Here is an 18,131-nt window from a genome sequence, read left to right as displayed (position 1 = left end):
TGTAATATACTCAAAATATATTTCAAATATACTTAAAATACAATAAAAATATAAATTATGCATATTAGCACATACACACAGTGTACTAAGTATACTTTAAGTAGTCCCAATTTAGCACAAAAAATATATTAAAATATACTTCAAATAGTACTTAAATACTACTTAAATATATTAAGTACAAAATAAGTTGTTCCAAAATAACACACTTTAACTTTTTTACTTATGATAAGTAGGGCTTCAAGTACTTAAGTATGCTAAGATTAAATATACTTAGTATACTTTTTTTTCGCCTGGGGTGACGATATAAAAAATGTCATCAATTTGCAAACAATGTGATGAACTTATAGATTCATCATCTGAATGTGAAGCTCTGCAGCTGCAGCTGTATTCTGCAAAAACTCATGCAAGTGTGTCAGTGTTTCAGTGAAATTTATAAAATGCATAACCAAGTTGAAACAAACGCTGTTTGTATCAACTTTGTATCACAAAATTGTATCAAAACCCAATCCACACATCATTTTATGGCTAAACATTGCCATCTGCTGGAGAGAAATGTGTATTATTCTTGAAGAGGACATTATTGCCACTCATAATGTTAATTCATACCTTGAACTACTAGTTTTACTGAAAAGTTTTGGCAATAACTGTCGCTCTTATGCTGCCCTCTAGTGGTTAAACGCTTCACATTCAGGTCTGAGTGCTTTTGGAAAAACTAGACCGCAAATATCACTATAGTTAAACTGAAACATCTCACAGAACATCTACACGACATAACACTCATCTAGATAATCATCTATGAGGAACAAAATGCCCTTCATAAAATATAAAACTGATACTGGCACAAAATACAATCCCTCAAATTATTATAAACTTTTTTGTCAGGGTGTTTTCTTGGTCGTTTCATATTTCATGAGGATGCTTTCAAAAGTTAAAGATCAAGGTGTCAAATTAATCTAGAATCACAAACTAAAACAACTCCTATGAAATGAAATCCTTTTCCATGTTCACTCAATGGAAAGATCAATTAAACTCAAGATCCATAAAGCAATTAGAGTGCAAATACATAAAGCAAACATGTAGCAGCATATCGTCACAAATTCCATGACGGACTGAGGTCTTGCACTGGCTTGTATAAGGTGTTCAAGGAAGAAAGTTTCCCTTTAAGTGTGACATAATTAGAGACATCAGGAATCAGACGGGGTGGTGTAATTCATGTTCTTCTCACTGGCTGCAGACTCCGTCTTGACGTTTTCACGCAGGTATAGGATGGCTGACAGAGCACTTACATTCGCCAGCAGAACTGTATGAGAATTGATATTAAAAGTGAGTCATCACGCAACATTCATCCATTCACAAAGTCCACTTTTTCTTGAGGTTGATTTTATCTCAGAGCTTTGTTAATTTTACCTCAATATTTAATGGCAGACACATTTTTAGAATATCAAAATGAGTCCTTAAAAAGCAGAAAATAAACTGATTTCAATATGAAATTCTAAATAAAATGTAAAATGTTAGAAACGGTGACATATTAAACAAAATGCTTAATTTCAGTTGTTAAAAAAACAACTCTAATAAGAGTAAATCTACATTAGTACATTAATACTGCATACACATACCAGCCTTCCAGGTGTCTCCAACTTGTGGATTTGCAGTCTTCAGTACCCACGAAGCAAATGCAATACAAACCAGACACATGTCAGACTGTCTGAGAGGCAGAAGGGAGGCATCCAACCCTTCAAAGAAAGTGACAGAGTATCATAGAAAACATAAAATGACAATAACCATCCACGGAGAGGTCCAGTGAGAGATCAAGGGTTTTGGAATTGGCACTAACACCAACAGCTGAGGACAAGTACACATTATTATGTTGGTGCTTCCTGTTCAGTCACTGTGACCTGATCAATTCCCAGCCCCTGCACAGATTACTGTTATGCAAACGTATAAGGCTGCTTGATGCTACTGATATTTAAAATAATGACTTGGTGGCCTTGAAGATAATCCTAACTGGATACTGCTGAACATCAGGTGATATATTAGCAGCTTGTCAGGTAATTAAGTTTGAATTACAGCACAGGGAACGTTTAAGAGGAGGGATTTACAAAATATATTAAACGCATTTTAATTTTCCTTCACAGCCAAACAAACTAGAGCAGTCTAGTGGGAGCTTAGAGAGGACACTCATTGAGTGAAGTCAAGTTATCACGTACAGCCTCTCCCCGAGGTGTTCACCGCCGCGTGCCCGTCGTCCAGCCAGTGTCCTCTGACAGCTGAGCTTAGAGAGTCCGTCCCGACGGATGATGCCCGAACTGTAACAGCTGACTGAGTGGATGACAAATCCTACATTACAACTGTCCATGTGTGAGGAAAACACAAAGAGCTTAACTGAGAGGTTGAATAGTTTACGATTAATACGCACGATTGTTTAAATCCAGCAGTGACATATGTACAGGTTTGGATTTTAAAAAGGTTAAGGTATATATATATATATATATATATATATATATATGTACATACAACTAAAGAGTAAGAGCCATCTGTGTCAGCTTTGTGAGACCGACATTCCTCCATGTTTCACAAAGATACTGCTAGACTGGTTCAGTGATAGACTAGTCTTTATTTTGTTCTGAGAATCATCCAACTCAACATAGATTTTGTTAAACACTATTCACTATTTTTTTATGCCGAAAAAGTAAAACTGATCTAAGATGTGTGCTTCCATGATAACAATCAACTTCACTTCTAAAATATAAATAATAAATAATTTGTGGTAAATAGTTATACTTTGATGCAGTATGAAAATATTTGACAGGCCTTATTTCAATGACTGTAACATTATTGTTAAAACTTAATTCTGATCTTTAATGACACCTCATTGTGTTCATTGTGTGAAACTGGACTCACTTGGATTGGAAACAGCCGTCTGCGAGTCCTCGTTTCGGAAAGGCTGCTGGCACAAAAGGGGATCAGGAAACATCCCGTCTCGATTCCCCGGAGCATTTAGAGGAGGAACTGTCCTTCCAAAGGATCTGCCGCTTTGCCTCACAGGTAGACGAGATTGAGGGTTTGAGAGAGTCTGCTTCTGGGCTGTAGATCCAGTTAAACTAATATTCCTGAAGGAGAGTGTGGTTTTCCAAAAGAAATTCTGTCTGAGGTCGCTATCTGTGAAGAAATTCTCATATATGTCTGTGGAAATCTGAGATGTGCTTGATGCATGGTTAAACCTGTTCACCACCCTCACAGGACCGCCACCATCTTCATCATCAGACTCCACAGAAGACTCGTCAGAAGAAGAGGATGCCAAGAAGTGATCGTAAGCCTCAGGAAACTGTAGACTTCTGTTCGCCGAGCGAGAATAGGAAAAGACAGGAACTTTGGTTTGATCGTCTGCAGGGATGAGAGGGTAGAAGAAGCTCTCTGTATCAAACTCTGAGAAGAAATGGTCATAAGTTTCAGGGACAGAATTTCCCTCAGTGTAGCAGCTGGTAATGTTATCTGTGGCCGATTGGCTGGGAACTGATTGCTTTCCACTGAAGAGATAACGAAATATATCCAAGAAAGATATTCTGTAGCTGTCTGTTGATAATGAAGCTAAAGAGTCTGTGTCTTTTTCTTGCTTAGGCATGTGTCCATCAGTGAAATACTCTACGTTTTGTAATCCTCCCTCGTCTAAGGTTTGTAAAGTTTGGACTTTCCTTGTGCATCTCATAGACCCAGATCCCAGGGCGTGTAGATTATACACGGTTACATTCTTAGAAATATTTCTGAGGCACGCTTGAGCACCTTCACAGGGAGCTGGTTGAGAAATGTCCCCAACAGATGTCAACATCATATTCTCAGGGTAAATATCAGCCCCTAGACTCTCCCACATGACACCGCTTGAAGAGGAAGAATTGGCTGTTAGAACAGAACCTGAACTTGTTTCGATACAGTGAGAATCGCTCGCTGTGTCTTCATTGGTTTGTTCAGGCTTGGACTCATCCAGTTGAGTAAAAAAGCTTGAATCCGTCAGAGCAAACATGCTGATCTTCTCACTTTCCTGTAAAGGTGGGAGGGAGCTGGATGAAGCGGCTTTGCTCATCATTCCTAAACTCAGAATATCATTTATTGTCAGCTTCTCCATCTCTGTCCAAAAAGACGACATAGCGAACACTGAATGCTTTGAATCTGGTGCCTTCAGAGGTTCACATTCTGCTTTAAATGCTGTGATGATGCCTTCGGCTTTGACCCCTACATCACATTTGAAATCTGTTGTGTCATTTGATACAGACTGGCTTTTGTAGTCAGATGTGCCATCTCCTTCCTGGTGTTTTTCCAACATTAGTGATGATGCTTCTTCTTGATGTCCATGGCCATTTTGATTGACAGATAAACAAGAACTTCCTGACATGTCTGTGATATTTCCATTTGAGATTGACATGACAGATTCTGTGTCCAGAGTGCAGCAGGAAGATACAGGGGTAATATCTGGTGGACTTGTTGGCAAGTCTTCAGACATGGACGGTTTGGCTTCTCTCTGACGTTTAACTGTGATGCCACCAGATAGAAGGGGATTCCCACTTTGAAAAGCCATTCTTTGTGATGCTGCCAATTCAGCTCCCTCAGCTGTTGTGCATTTCTCTGACAAAACATAACGTTTGGATAATGTGTTAGGATGTTCCGTTGGCTGTGCTGTAGTATCTATATCAAAAGTGGTAGGACTTTGAGCCAGAAAGTGTTCATCAGGCAATGCACTGCTGGCATCTGATGTCGATTTAGCACAGCCTACTTGACTGGAAATCTCAAAGAAGGGACAGGCTCTAGGTTTGAATTCCTTGGGTTTTGAGTCATCAGAACTGCTTGCAGACAGAGGAAACAGAGTCCTTTTCAGAGCAGATCTATTTCCGTCTGTGTCTCGACAGTCAATTCCCAACTGTTGTTGGGGCTCAGCTTCTCTTTGACACAGTATGTGCTTGTCTCTGCCAGCGTTTCCCGCCTCCACAGCCAGGACCGACTTAGCAGCAGACAGTTTGTCCTTTTGGCTGATTTTCACTGCGAGATCAGTTGACTCGGCGCTTGATACAATACTTATTGATTTGACCTCTGCTCTGCAAGACTGTGGATTTTGTTCATCGTCACAACAATTGATAGAATGATTAATTTTGTCAGACTTCTGGAGACTCCCTGCATGAGTGTCCTTTCTTCCACAGTGTGCCGTTTCTGTGGACAGGCATGATTTACCAGTTAAACCGTCAATTGTAACTGTATGTAATCTGCTGCTCATCTGCAAATTGGTTGCCACATTACCGCTGTCGTTTGGTGCTGACATTGCTCTGCCATCAGTTTGACTCAGGGGGTTTACTGACCCATCGTTAGTTGCATTATTTTCAGCCAGGTCTAATGCTTTACGCATTCCCTTCCTTACTATGCTCTCTTGTAAATATTGGTGTGTATTGTAGTGAGCAAGATAATCTAGTTTGATCTCCTTAACAGATATATTCACTGGGAGATTGCTGGCGGCTGAATAACTGGTTAAAGATGAAATACATTTGTTTTGTGGTTTGTTTAAATGAGATAAATTCATATCCTGAGATAGACACAGACCTGTTCCTCCTCTCCATGCATGCTGTTCTTCCTCTGAATCACTCTGCTTGACTAAAACCTGCCTGTCATATCCATGCACACCCTCGGCTGGCTCAACACTAAGCCGTCTCTTTTTCCTTCTCTTTCGTTTAATAGAGGCAGATGGAGACGATTCTTGGCTGGCGGTTTTGTTGGTGCGTGTTGCGTCCGACTGTAAAACATCAGCGTTTTGGTCTCCTTTCCTTTTAACATGCGTCACCATTTCGAGATTAATCAATGAATCAGTGCGACATGTTTTAGTGAAAATGAACTGACTCGTCAACAAATCTTCCTGATAAACATCATTTAGAGGTGTGCGCGTTTCCACGGTTGTCCCACCGTCAGTGTGAGGTGCTGTTTCTGAGAAGACAACGCCCTCCGGTGAGTCATGAGACCGATTCCGCTGTGTTGCGTCATTTATTCTGGTTTCTGTGCAGGCCTCCTCTCTGGTGAATAACCTCGTTTCAGGGTTTGCTGATTTGTTAGTCTGGAGCACAGAGTTAGTGGCTGCAGGATCAGGGGAAATCTTGGAGCCAAGGGCATCTTTTTTCATTGCGTTTATGTTGCTGATGGTGTCAACAGGCTCAGTGGCCTCTTTGCCAACTGCCGTTTCACCACTGGCTGACAGAGAGTTTAACTTGGGGATGTTTTTTTGCCAAGGGGATGTTTTTTTCCCATCACTAAACCGCTCCTCCTCTTGCATTGCCTCTCTGTTTTTTCCATCCCTCGCTTGGCTTGGCTCAGCCTCTGTAAGATTGTTCAGTCTTTCAAAGAATATATTGACAGACTGCAGGTCTATATCCTCCTCGCTGCCGGAGAGCACGCTCTCCATTCCACCGACAGCGTGTCTGCTGAGGTAACGATCCACAGGAGAGCCCTCGCAGTCCGGGGGGCCATCGATGGGGCGGTCAGCCTCTGAATGGCCTGCTGTTCGGTTGACTTTCTGAAGCCTCTTAGCAAGAATGGTCTCATCAATGTCACTCATCCCCGAATCCACACCTGCTAATGAGGGAGGAAGCAGGTTACACTCTTCGCACTCTGCAAAGAAGCATTCCCAGTCCCGGTGACAGGTCTCCACACTGTATTCAACGTTCTCCATTTTGACTTTGCAATATAACCTGCAAAAAGTTTCATGGTTTTCTTTAGGCATTATAGATATGTTCAGAATATATATAATTTCTAGCAAAATTATCCGATATAATATACAATTTTAAGGCCGCACTGAACACTAGCCAGTAAACTGAAACTATCATTGGTTATTGGTTAAGTATTTGGAAGTATGACAACACAAACTACTACTTTTCTCTGTAATTCTAGCTGTCTGCATGCTGTATGCACTTGTTCATCCATGCAAGTTTCCTACCTGTCCTGCTTCAGCTGTGACCCTGGTCTACAGGAGTTGACAGTCTAGGAAGTCTGGAGTCTCAGCAGCACCATGTTGTGTGTCCTCTGGTGAGCCCCATGTGATTTGATAAATATAGAGCGCTTCTGATCACGTAATAGACGCAATGTTCTTACAGCAGCCATCTCCAACAGAGGCATAGCATTTCAGAACTTTAAATAGACTTTCCCCGAGCAAACTGCTGAACTGGATACACAGTATTTCAGATGTTACTATTGTTTGAGTCGATGCATATAGCTGTAATATAGCTGATCTAGATGATTTAGCAGATATAGATTTATTAATTATATATCTTCCGATTCAATCCACGGGCTGGCCCTCTCAGCAGATGTGGGGCTCATGTGAAGTGTGAGTCAGTCAGCTGATACCTCATTGCTGTGACGTCGTGGGGCGATAGTGGATCTGAATGTTTCCAGGCAAAGCAGGAGGCCAGAACGATTGGGGGATGAGACTGGAGCTGCATCACGTGACCCACCTAAACCAAAATTACAGAAATACAGACAAAAGAACCATTAAACAAATCATATCGACTTAATTTGAGAGAAAATTAATTAAAAGTGTTTCTACTTTCTAAAACACTTTAATTAATTACATCTTAGTCCCCCTTTTTAATGTCTATTTCACTTTGATATTTGAGCTTCAGTGTGCAGAACGATATTTGAGTTTGACCCTCAAAGACTGTTTTCAAATACATCTGCTGAAGAGGGTATGTTTCTATGTGCTCATCTCAATTTCCGACATATTTTAGAGTTCAACACACGAACATTGAATCCTCTAGTTCACTGAAAATGGATCTCTGTGAAAGAGGAGATGTCTTAACTAGCACTTAAAAAAATAAAAAACATATTTATAGATTTTGAAAGTCGTTAAGGCTCATTAGTTTCTAAAATTAAACCATCTGGTCTTCAACTGTAAATAGTGGTATGTCACTAAGTTGTCATCCACTTACAATAAGAAACTATATTTGGGACTGTAAATTTTGAAAAGTTATCATAATGGATGCAGCTCTTTTCCAGAAGGTAAGTGGTGCATTTGAGAAGTATTCCCATTGAAAGAATAGTTGAATACAAAGACCACAGAAGCTATGCCAACCCCTATGCCAAGTTTTTCACAACCTGGCAATCCAAACATTTCCTTATTAATGCATTATTGCTAATCCATACAGCGTTAATGGATGATTTAAAACCCAAGCTATCTGTTGACCCTCTAAACCCATTTTAAATATGCCTTATTTGAAGGCAGCAACCCAAAGTCTAATGTAGAAGAGAATATTTTAAGCTCAAAAGTCCTCCAAGTTGCGTTTTTTAATATGAATGGTTTCGCTTTCTTTTTACTATGTGGCCCAACAAGTTGACTTTTTGTCCTGCTATATTTGTGGTCTTTTCGTTTCGTGTCTGCTTTGCATTTGATAGGTGGAACCTTCAGTCGATTTCTCTTCCTGATATGTAGCCTACATTTACTTGATCACAATTCAACTTTTAAATGGAACAAATGAACATTCTGGCGAACATTGGGAGCCACTTGGGTAGCTGCAATTATGGCACAGATGTCAGGCTAAAGTAAAAGGCCTATTTCTGCTCGGATGTGAAATCATTAGGGAGGACGGCTTATCTGAGGTCTTGAGCCTTTGTTTACAGCTATCAGTAAGACTTAGCAAAGACAATGTGATTACGGGTCCACCTCTACTGTCAAAATGTCAATGACCCGAAAAGATACCAAGATAACCTATCAGTCCTGATCTCATTATCAACTGTAAAACTGTACTTAACAGATGCCTAATGTGTCTTAATTGCAGTTATAGGTATTGATAAACAATGAAGGCATCCCATCTAGAACAAAAAAATACCTCACAACATATTCTGTTTTGTGAATTAGCCATATGAAAAGTGGTGAACTTGGAAGATTATTCCCATTTTGCAGCATGTTATAATCTATATCACAGAACATAACATTGTGACATTTGGCTCGCCTTATTCTTGCATTTGTAAAGACACACGTCAGCCAGATTTTCCTTCACATCGTCACTCTACATTCAGAATTTGCGTCTCACACTTTCACAGGCTGCAACTATGGCCTTTATTTGCCTAATTTTCCTCACTATAGATATTTATGAGAAAACAGACCCTCTAATTAGCCAAACCACAGCCTGGGCTGTGTGCCCAAGAGCCCTCTCAATTCATCAGCTGGGATAAAGGGATACAAGCCAGGGCCTGTGTGGCTTCTGCACCTGGGGCAGCGGGCCGCTTTGACACGGGTGGGATTCTGTTTCCATCAACAGGATTAAGTTCTTATGAGTCAGTTCTTGGAGTTAAGATTGGAATCTGTTTGGGCTGCCTCACAGTGGCTTAAGCGACATCATTTCACCCTAATTGTTTACCATGTCGGCCCTGGCAATTCAGCGTCAATTAAACAAAGCCCGGTAAACAGACACATTCAGCACCAGCTCAGTGACATGACGTTTAAACAGAGGGGAGTTTGTGTACGGCCCCGTTACTAAGCATCCTAAATTGGTGGCATCTTATGTGTCAAACAGGGGCGCAAAGTATAGAGAAGTAAAAGGGTAGAAAAACAGAAAACGGGAGACAAAGATGTATTTTTTTCTGATCTTTGGGAGTGTTTACAAAACATTCAGCCTGTTTCGCCATTTACAAATGCCACACAGGTTGATGTAGGCTACTTGCAGAAGGGCTTAACTGCAAAGAGTTGGAAATAAGAGTTCAAAACAATGTGATACAATGAGAGGAAAGAAGCGTTCTATTACATAACATCAAGGTGTAAACAATTGAACTAATGATTTGATGTTTAAAAATATATCCACTCATTTTCCAGGTTAGTTAGTTGATTGAAAGCTGGTTTTTGACACAGCTTGCATAATTTCTCTTTTTCAGTGGAAATGTGGTGCAGTATCTGGGGCTAAATGAGGAGTGAGGAGAGTTGTTTCTCTTATACAAAATATAAATCAAACTAATAATTTCCTTGCATTTCAACATTTTATCTTGACTTCTTCCAAAATGATACATTACACATTAGCCTAGGATTCCTTTGGCTTATCATGCGGATAAGTTCCTTATCTCTTGCTTTGTTTTTTGATCTTCTGTTCAAATGTAAATCCTACACATTTGTGCTTCTGTTAAAGGCCCAATTTGAAGCAAATCTGTATCAGTTCAAAATGAGTCCATATACCCATATATTAAAAGCGCAGTATTCATCCAGGAACACTTTGGTTGCATAAACTTGACTAACACGCATCGGATAAAAAGGTACTCTTAAATGTCTTTGTCGTCTGTTTCACAATACCAGGAACTAGTCTCGTCCCACATTTGAAACGGTCGCACCTGTGGCCTGGTTCATCCTCACCTCAGTGAGAAGTGTCTCAGCGCCTGAAGGCACTCGGGAGACAATAGTGAGATTTGATTCATGTGCAATAACAAAACGTTATTGTCCTCAACTCAAATGTCACCGACAATACGGCTGTATCAGTGCTCGAGCTACTTCGGGGTCATGTCAAACTCCACCAAGTCGACTGCGGTATTTAGATTGCACCACCTGATCACAGCCACAGGCCTCAATAATGGAGGACACACAACTGGTTTAAAGAGTATTAGAAACGGACTCGTGTTCCACGTTTTACCACCATATCGCATTGTATTAAAGGGAACACATAAATGAGGTGTTTAAGGCCGCTACTGCCTGAAAATAGTAAAATAACTGAACTTACTGAGCCTTCACTGTGCTTGTTGACCGTGGGACGACAACGTCAACGCAGGCACGCAGTACTTCCTGTCAACCACCAGATGGCGACCACCGACAACCAAACCCGATCAGATCCTCTGGAGTCTTTCGAGGACATTAAAAAAAAAAGTAGCCTAATAAAATAGTTACATGTCACACCACAATGTTATATACTCAATTACAAGTGAAAGTTATTCAGCAAAATGTAGTAAAGTAAGTCAAAGTAGGCAACTCACTGACGGCAGTGTTTGTTATCGTTCCTGATGCATTGCATCCGGTCGAGGGGAGCAGACTTTAACAACGTGGACACGCCGTTTACTCCTTAAAGCCAAGCAGCCATGACATGCGCATACAGGTGTTTTCACCTATTTGATTGGACTTCTTTATTTAGTATGTGGAGGAGTGCACACTGCGTGTTTGACTCGCCTGCCCTGGTCAATTTGACCTGCATTAATTTTCGGTGAGCTTACTACTCGATTATGGTTCCAACATACAGTCGAAACAGCAACAGGAGCCCCCGTGTGCAGGACTTTCCATCTACAAAGTAACTCGTCATCTGTAACTGTCAGGGGAAAAGTACTACATTTAAGTAGAACATAGCATAAAATGGGAGAAAGATAGTTGAGTTAAGTCGGGTAAGTACCAAAAAGAAAGTACTCAGAGTACTTGCACAAGTATGTTTCACTACTGTATACAGGCGAACATAAGGCTGCATTTGTCTGTGCAATAAATAACTTATTTAGAATTATTAAGATATTGCTCGAAAATCAACATGCTGTGTGGAGTTCAATAATCTTTTTTTCTCTGCATATTGCTTTTAATAAGAAACTGAGCCCACTTGCTGACAGCTATATGAAATATTTAAACTCACAGCTGCATAAAATATTATTTCATAGTGTGCAGAGTCCTCCATTGACAAATCCAATGCTCGAGTCTACTGGTTCCATCTCCATTGCTTCCTCCCCCCTCACCGTTATGCACACAACCACTTCATTCCACATTAGCTGGTGTCAGGGTAAATTTAGACCTCCGCATACCGAGTCAAATTCTTCTTTCAATTTCCAGGCTTAAGGCTGTTTGACTCTTAGCACATAAAACAATTTCCCTCATTATCCCTACTTCTTTCCTTGAAGTGAGACAGCTGAAGTGATTGTAAAGCGAGACGACTGAGACCTACACATTAGCGAAGCTGAACAGAGCATAATTAAGGCAGCAGACGCGTGACATCAGCCATGTGCCCGAGGTGCGTGGTGACCCGGGCTGACTCTGGTCCGTCTGTGGTCTGTCTGTCCGGACCACATGCATCCCTGCAGGCCTCATCTGCTGGGTTGAGTAGTGGAAGACTGCTATTCACTTTATCTGCTTTGAACACCATATTTTGATTGTTATAGTGACAATATTCACATATTGGACTGTGTACATGCATTGAATCAAAGTTGCATGCATTAGTTCTTATCAAGTGTTCCTCAGCTCCTGACCTCTTCATGATTGTGAAGTAGTGTTCATTATCATTTCTTTTGTCATTAAGCTTTTGTTTGGGATTCATGATGGGACAAGACATCCACATCTTGCATTAGAAACAAAGACCATAAGATTCTTCTTATGCGATCGGAACCTTTCCATGTATTATAATCATCTCCAGTATTTTATTTTAGATTTCCTTTGCTCCTGCAAAACCTAATGTTTTTTCACAGGGTTTGTAAAAATGTCATCAAATCTAAAACAAAATGCAAGGCTCCTACTCAGCATCTTTGTCTATGTGTCCGTGGCCACCATTGATTTTAATTCAAAGTAGTTTCATCCTGGCAGGTTTGTGCTCACATTTCTTGTAAACCGCATAATACCCTTCCTTCCTTCTTGGTCTCTGTCTCTGCTCCTCCGCAGACGGACTCCTGAAAAGTTGTTTACCCTGGGTTAACCATACGGCGAGCTGTGTGAGAAATCATTCTTCTCTCGGCGGACTCGGTGGGTTAATAAGTTATCTGAGGACAAAGAGCTGACAAGCCCACCACCACAAACCGAGCGATGGCCTTCCTTCCTTTGGATCGGGTCACTGGGGGTTATCAGTGACAGGGGAACAATAGGAAGTGGTAAGACCAATCACATCGTAGCACTGTCACTCACCTCCTACATGCCTCCACACAACTCTGCAGAGTGCGGCTGCTGCATGGGAAACAGAGCTGTCCTTCCGCCGCTTATAACATGTGATACACTCAGGCTCCTGTGCTGTTACATAGCATGGTACAGCCCTTTGACTTCCCATTTATTACCACCGCTCACTGTCTGAGGCTGCCAACAACTATGGCCTGACATGACCTGTCCAGGCGCATGACCCATCAAGACTTTTGAAACTACTGAAAGTGACAGCAGACTTGACACACATCTCCAGAGCTATATGTCTAGAAGTCGAGAAGATGCAACTGATGTAAATGATAATAAAATCAAAGTATCTGCAAGCGTATGTCCATTACTTTTCATGTTTTACAGTGTGGATCAACACACTGTGTTCTACAGAACTGCAAACAGCAGCAGTGAAAGATAACATAAGTATAGAGAGCGCTGCAAGGAAGTGGTATTTTTGTAGGCCAACCCCAGATGTTAGCGTCACACTGGTTCCCTGGACAAAAAGAAAGAAAAAAATAAGCTCTATGGCAAACAAATGTTTTATAATACTATTCAGCAAGATAATCTTCACAAATCAACACAATCTTCTATGATTTTTTTAAACGTGAACCAATCAACCAAAACAAAAGCTAATGTTAAACACAGACATCTAACCAAAAGTGTATGAGCAGCCAATATATGATGTATTGTTGCAGATTTAAACAACTCACGCAAATATTAAGTTTAGAAGTTTCACCTTGACCAGCTACAGCATCTATTTGCTTTCTGCACAATGAGTACCTTTACATTTGATACTTACATTTGAATAATTACTCTCACAGCTCTCATGACATCAGGCTGCTGTATTCAGCTAAAAAGCTTTAAAAACCCACTGAACACTACACTAGATGCAGTTAGAGGCTCGATGGTGAACATTGTGGAGCATTTAGCATTTAGAACTAATGTTTCATCTGAAAAGATGAACACACTGCGATGACGGGATCTTATATTCTTTGGGTCTAAAATGATTTTAATGTCATTTTTCAGGAGTCAGTTTAGCATCAAGAGAGATTGTAATAAGTTGCACCTCGGCCCTTGTAACACTGACATCTTTAGATTTGGGATGTAACATGATCATGAAGTCACTTCTCAGGGTGTCTCCTCACCAGTAAGGGTAAGGCATGGTGCACAGGTTGCAACCTTGTCAAAACTAGCCTGTAAATCACAGCTGGAGTGCACAGCCCTGCAGTGCACACCCTCAGGCCTGCAGTCTACATACAGTGAATCTGAGTCAAATGCCTGTTTGACTGTGCTGATTCCTGGCTGCCCTCTGGATCTGAGTCAGCCTGGCTGGTGAGAGTGGGCGTTGTGCTGCTGAGGGCATGGGCCGTCCCCCTGAGTAACATCAGCCTGAGCTTCGTCACTGGGTAGAATGACGGAAAGAGGGCATAAGTCCCTCCTTCTACAGTAAAGATGCTGCAACTCCACGACCTTGTGGTTTAACAGCCACGTATTCGGCCTCCAAATCTGCAGCTTGTTTGCTTCCTGTTGATGTGGATCACCCACCGTGTTAAAACGACTCTACCCTGAAACCACTCAACGTACAAGGTTATCAATGGCTGACAACAGAGCCTCAACAGTGAGGTAAACTGTAGAGCCTACCTCCCTGGTTTGTTTAACCACAGCTGGTTGTTTGTGGGCTGACATTTGTTAATGGTGCATCGCTTGGAGCCTGAATGGCACATTCTTGCTCTGACACTTCAGATGTTTTTTACTCTTTTTCCATTGAGGTCCAGAAGACTGTGGATCAAGTAGGACTGAAAGGCAGCTAAATTAACACAACCAGTCAGTCAATGCTGGCCTTTGCCGCCTGAGAGTGTGGAAGAATTTGCATTGAGGCCGCACCATTCACGTTACAATACTGCAGGTCCCTGACAAGTGCTCCAGTCCTCGTCTGGGCCTCGGGGAGGGCAGCTCTCCAAGGAAAGAGACTCTTCACTTGTATGATGCCAGAGGCCAAACGGAGAGCTTAGGTAACAAGAGGCAAGTCGAAGCTTATTTGCTTGGTAGTTGCCATAACAGAAAGGGTAATAAGTAGTATTGGCTGATGTGTTCCCGCTGCCTAATGAGGCACAACAAAAGCAAACAGTCAGAGGTCAGCATTACCAATGCTGTCAGCTCCTAAAACCCCTCAGAGCTGTAAGTCCTTCACACTGCAGAATAATCAACATAGACTATCGGGACTGTATGCCTGAATGGTCACAATGCTGTGTTGAGAATATTAGGCCAATGCTGCATTTGGACATTGTCGGCAGAATGTGAAGAACAGAAAAACGTCCCTTTATTCATACTTGGGAGCGTCCCTGCATTATTCCTAATATGGTGACCCCACTGCGAAACAGATACACGGATAAATAAAGTAGCTACTTTGTTGTGTTACGTGTTACAGACTTCACATTTTTAATTAGACGATAGATCAAGCCATTCGTTTCGTTGCACTTACTGCATAGAGGAGACCCATTGATTTAAACAGCTGATGTCATGGAGTAAATAATGAGTGAGCATGTGTGAGACGTGAATGGCAGATGTATGAGAAATATAAACATGTGATTCAACTCTGCTCCTTCTTGCAAGAATAAATTACCTGATTAATGATTTCACACTCTGTGTCGAGTAAAATTTTCCTAACATGAGGCAATAGTGAAATTCAGGTTAGAGAAGCTTGTGATTGGAAAGGTCCCAATTCAATCCCTCGGTGGAGGAATTGCCAGCAGATCAGACCAGTCAGCATTGCTCTGAGTGAAACTGGATAAGTAGAATTTAAAACAGTGGTATGCATTCAGACATCTGACATTTCATGAAAATAATGACACGATTTATACTCTCTAACTAATTTAGTTAAAAAGAGCAGTCCATTCAGAGAACGTATAATGAACTCATTCTCATAATCTTTTTAAATTATTGATATGTTGAGGGATATTTCTCAAGGCATCCCATTTGAGGAAGATGATGGGCATCTCATTTGGAAGTATATGGGAAGTCAGTGTAATTGCATTTGCCAGCCACATGTACTGTCTTGTATTACAGAAAATGTTTTGAGAGCCTAATGTCACTAGACACTTGAGACTTGAAGATATCCACCATGCGCATACATGTCATCAACAACTGGGGAGGAGAAGCTGAACATTATGATGACATTGACATTAATGCTGGAGGAGTAATCATTCTGGACATCACTGGATCTGTTGCGCCTTGCGATGAGGCCAGGAGTCATATGCACTGAACATGTGAATTCATGCCTTTTTATCTGCTCCAGTAGTATTTAGTTGGCTCTAGTTTCATAGTAATTTCTTGTTTTGTTCAATCGTAAACAGAGAAAAATTACAGGGTGCTACTGAGTTCACTAATGTGCACACAGTTTGTGAGGAACATTATGGATGTCTGTTCAGAATAACCTACAGGGATATGTTTTTGAATGATTGGCTGAGTTTGACAGCTTGGATTTAAATGCTGTAATTTACATAGGATGACTTTTTCCATTAAACTACCAAAATAACTATATGGAAGTTATTTTAGGTATTCAACAGTAAGACAAAGGCTTTCAGTCCCTATTGTACAGTAGTCTTAATTCTGCACTAAACTACAGTAAATACTCAGTGGGACGCCGGCTCACGTGGCCGAGAATGTCTGCGACCGTTGGACAACACTCCCACGAATTAGACATTTCTTCTTAAAAGTGAATTAGCTATAGTCCTTCTCCACAACTTGCCTGTAATCTCAGTTATTGTATGTCCTTGTTAAAGCAAATGAAGGAATGGGTGCAAATTTGGTGAATATAAATCTGTATTTCTTGTTGTTTATATATATTTCCTACTTTAATATGTCTTTTATTTGAATAACTTTGTTGTTAAAATGTTTCTTGAACCTGAAAGTTTAGAAGAACATGCACTAGATTAACTTGTGTCACATTCATGGTTGAAAAGGCTTTACATGGCATATTATACACTGGATCATATTACATATCAAACTCACATATGGAAGATATAAGAGAAAATATGCTATGTCACACACACTTCATACATTGCACTACATCAGTACACACCAGCCAGGACCAGGGTTGAAACCCAAGACTTTTAGGAAATAATGCTAATCAATGACCAACTGAAGTAAAAAAATAAAAAAGCTTCACCTGACATCAGTGATTTCCTTCAAGGCTGAAGAAGAGCCAGGAGAAATAAACACCTGCCAGATTTTGGTTGTGCCGCTGTTGATGATGTCATTACTCTCCCTGGGTTCACTCACCTAATCTTGTTTGATTATTAAACCACAGCGGGCTTCTACAGAGTCGTTATACTGGCCGACGCCTCTGCACCCAGGCAAAATATTCTGGTCTGCATTTCTTCTGCAATCTGTAACCTTAGCTGTATGTGTTTTTCCTAGACAAAATACTTAATTGTCACGATATCATGGCTTATTTCACAAATTAGCGTAACGTCAGTCCAACCACGCGATGTAATGTTTCCCCACAAACACAGTTCTGCTTTAATGTCGCCTACACTGTCTAAGAATAATCACGCTGGAAAACCCCAGAAAGGATCTCAAGGGTCAAAATGCATGTTTTTATGTGTGGCAACTTTTGAATGGAATGATGGGTAGTTGGACGAAAAGGGCCAACAAAGACCACGTACTTGGGCCACTCTGTGTACTTCACAATTTTAATCAAACTGCCCCGAGCATGGCATGCTGGGAGAGAGAGCCTACCCCCACTGTAGCCTGGGAAAAAGCCAGCTTGTCTTGAGAACTTCCAAACAATCACTCCTTCCCCTCATCTACTCGCTCAGAGCTCCCACTGTGTTGTAATATAACCTTAGAAGGGGGTACCAGGGCTGTGAGAGGTTAGTGCTGTCAGTGGGTACATTATAGTAGAAGCTGCTGGACTGCCACACGATATTACTAAATACTAGCTGTTGCTTTGAGGTTGCTGAGGTGAACCGCTCGGTTTTGGCAGGTGGGGAGCCGGGTGGGGCTCGGGCTTTCACAGTAGGTTCTGGTTGATTAAAAGTGTTTCAACACAGTGGTGACCGGTGGTACCCAACTGCTTGCAATGAGGAAACTAACGGCATTGTATATTACAATGATCAGTATGGGCTTATGAGCGTTCCCACAACAATCTGAGCATAAGACATGTGGAGACGGAGATTTAAAGGGGTGAGGTCTTTTTAATATTGTCCCACTGAAAGGATTGAGTCAGTCTCTGTCAGCTTTTAGTGTATGAGCTCATAGCTTGGTTACTCCA

General features: G+C 41.1%; 1 protein-coding gene across 9 annotated transcripts; it reads right to left on the bottom strand.

Moving 5' to 3' along the window:
• Positions 1–410: 410 nt before the first annotated feature.
• perm1 (PPARGC1 and ESRR induced regulator, muscle 1) lies at positions 411–17,199 on the bottom strand. Of its 9 annotated transcripts, none has more exons than XM_034538174.1 (8): positions 17,025–17,199; positions 15,480–15,519; positions 10,719–13,349; positions 6,962–7,475; positions 3,222–6,600; positions 2,902–3,110; positions 1,617–1,733; positions 411–1,300 (listed from the first exon to the last, which is right to left on the bottom strand). In XM_034538174.1, the coding sequence occupies exons 5-8, from the start codon at positions 6,581–6,583 to the stop codon at positions 1,185–1,187; spliced, it is 3,804 nt and encodes a 1,267-aa protein (XP_034394065.1). In that variant the 5' UTR covers positions 6,584–6,600; positions 6,962–7,475; positions 10,719–13,349; positions 15,480–15,519; positions 17,025–17,199; the 3' UTR covers positions 411–1,184. The 9 variants fall into 9 exon arrangements, 8 of the variants coding, with proteins under 8 accessions (XP_034394065.1, XP_034394059.1, XP_034394060.1 ...); XM_034538168.1 differs by having other exon boundaries at positions 2,902–6,600; positions 6,962–7,047; positions 7,369–7,475; XM_034538169.1 differs by having other exon boundaries at positions 2,902–6,597; positions 6,962–7,047; positions 7,369–7,475.
• Positions 17,200–18,131: the final 932 nt, after the last annotated feature.

This window comes from Cyclopterus lumpus, chromosome 7 (genome assembly GCF_009769545.1).
Source record: "Cyclopterus lumpus isolate fCycLum1 chromosome 7, fCycLum1.pri, whole genome shotgun sequence".
Lineage (NCBI taxonomy): Eukaryota > Metazoa > Chordata > Actinopteri > Perciformes > Cyclopteridae > Cyclopterus > Cyclopterus lumpus.
The sequence above is the reverse complement of the archived record's forward strand: the minus strand, read 5'-3'. Positions and strand labels throughout refer to the sequence as shown.